This window comes from Cystoisospora suis (assembly GCF_002600585.1).
Source record: "Cystoisospora suis strain Wien I chromosome Unknown contig_790, whole genome shotgun sequence".
Lineage (NCBI taxonomy): Eukaryota > Apicomplexa > Conoidasida > Eucoccidiorida > Sarcocystidae > Cystoisospora > Cystoisospora suis.
In genome coordinates this window covers 2,088-2,447 of record NW_027153591.1, presented here as the reverse complement: position 1 = coordinate 2,447, position 360 = coordinate 2,088, and the positions used below count along the sequence as shown (strand labels likewise).

The window sequence follows — 360 nt, the reverse complement described above, 5'->3', positions numbered from 1 at the left end:
TTCAGGCAAAAACACGTGTTGCAGCAGTCTCTGGAAGGTACTAGGTGCTCCTGCTAGGCCGAACGGTAGAACGGTAAACTCAAACTGGCCGTATCGTGTTCTAAACGACGTCTTCCACTGATCTTCCCTAGCTACTCTCACATGATGGTACCCTGACTGCAGGTCTAGCTTGGTAAACCACTGTGCCTTCCCCAGCCTATTTATAAGGTCGTGAATTTTGGGCATTGGGTACTCATCCCTAATTGTAATCTTATTTAACTGCCTATAATCTATCACTAAGCGTAGAGACCCGTCAGGCTTGGGCCGAAAGAACACTGGTGCTGCGCATGGTGCCGTGGAAGGAACTATGAATCCTTTCTT

At 48.1% G+C, this 360-nt stretch overlaps 1 protein-coding gene across 1 annotated transcript in view; it reads right to left on the bottom strand.

The window, feature by feature from the left end:
* Nucleotides 1–360, bottom strand: part of CSUI_001909 (dna rna polymerases superfamily protein) — a gene marked incomplete at its 3' end in the record, with an annotated part of 4,294 nt that overhangs the window by 1,849 nt on the left and 2,085 nt on the right. Inside the window, exon 1 of the mRNA XM_068062112.1 lies at nucleotides 142–360. This exon is cut by the window's right edge and continues 2,085 nt beyond it. Coding sequence (XP_067925910.1) covers nucleotides 142–360 — 219 coding nt within the window. The remainder of the gene's footprint in view (nucleotides 1–141) is intronic.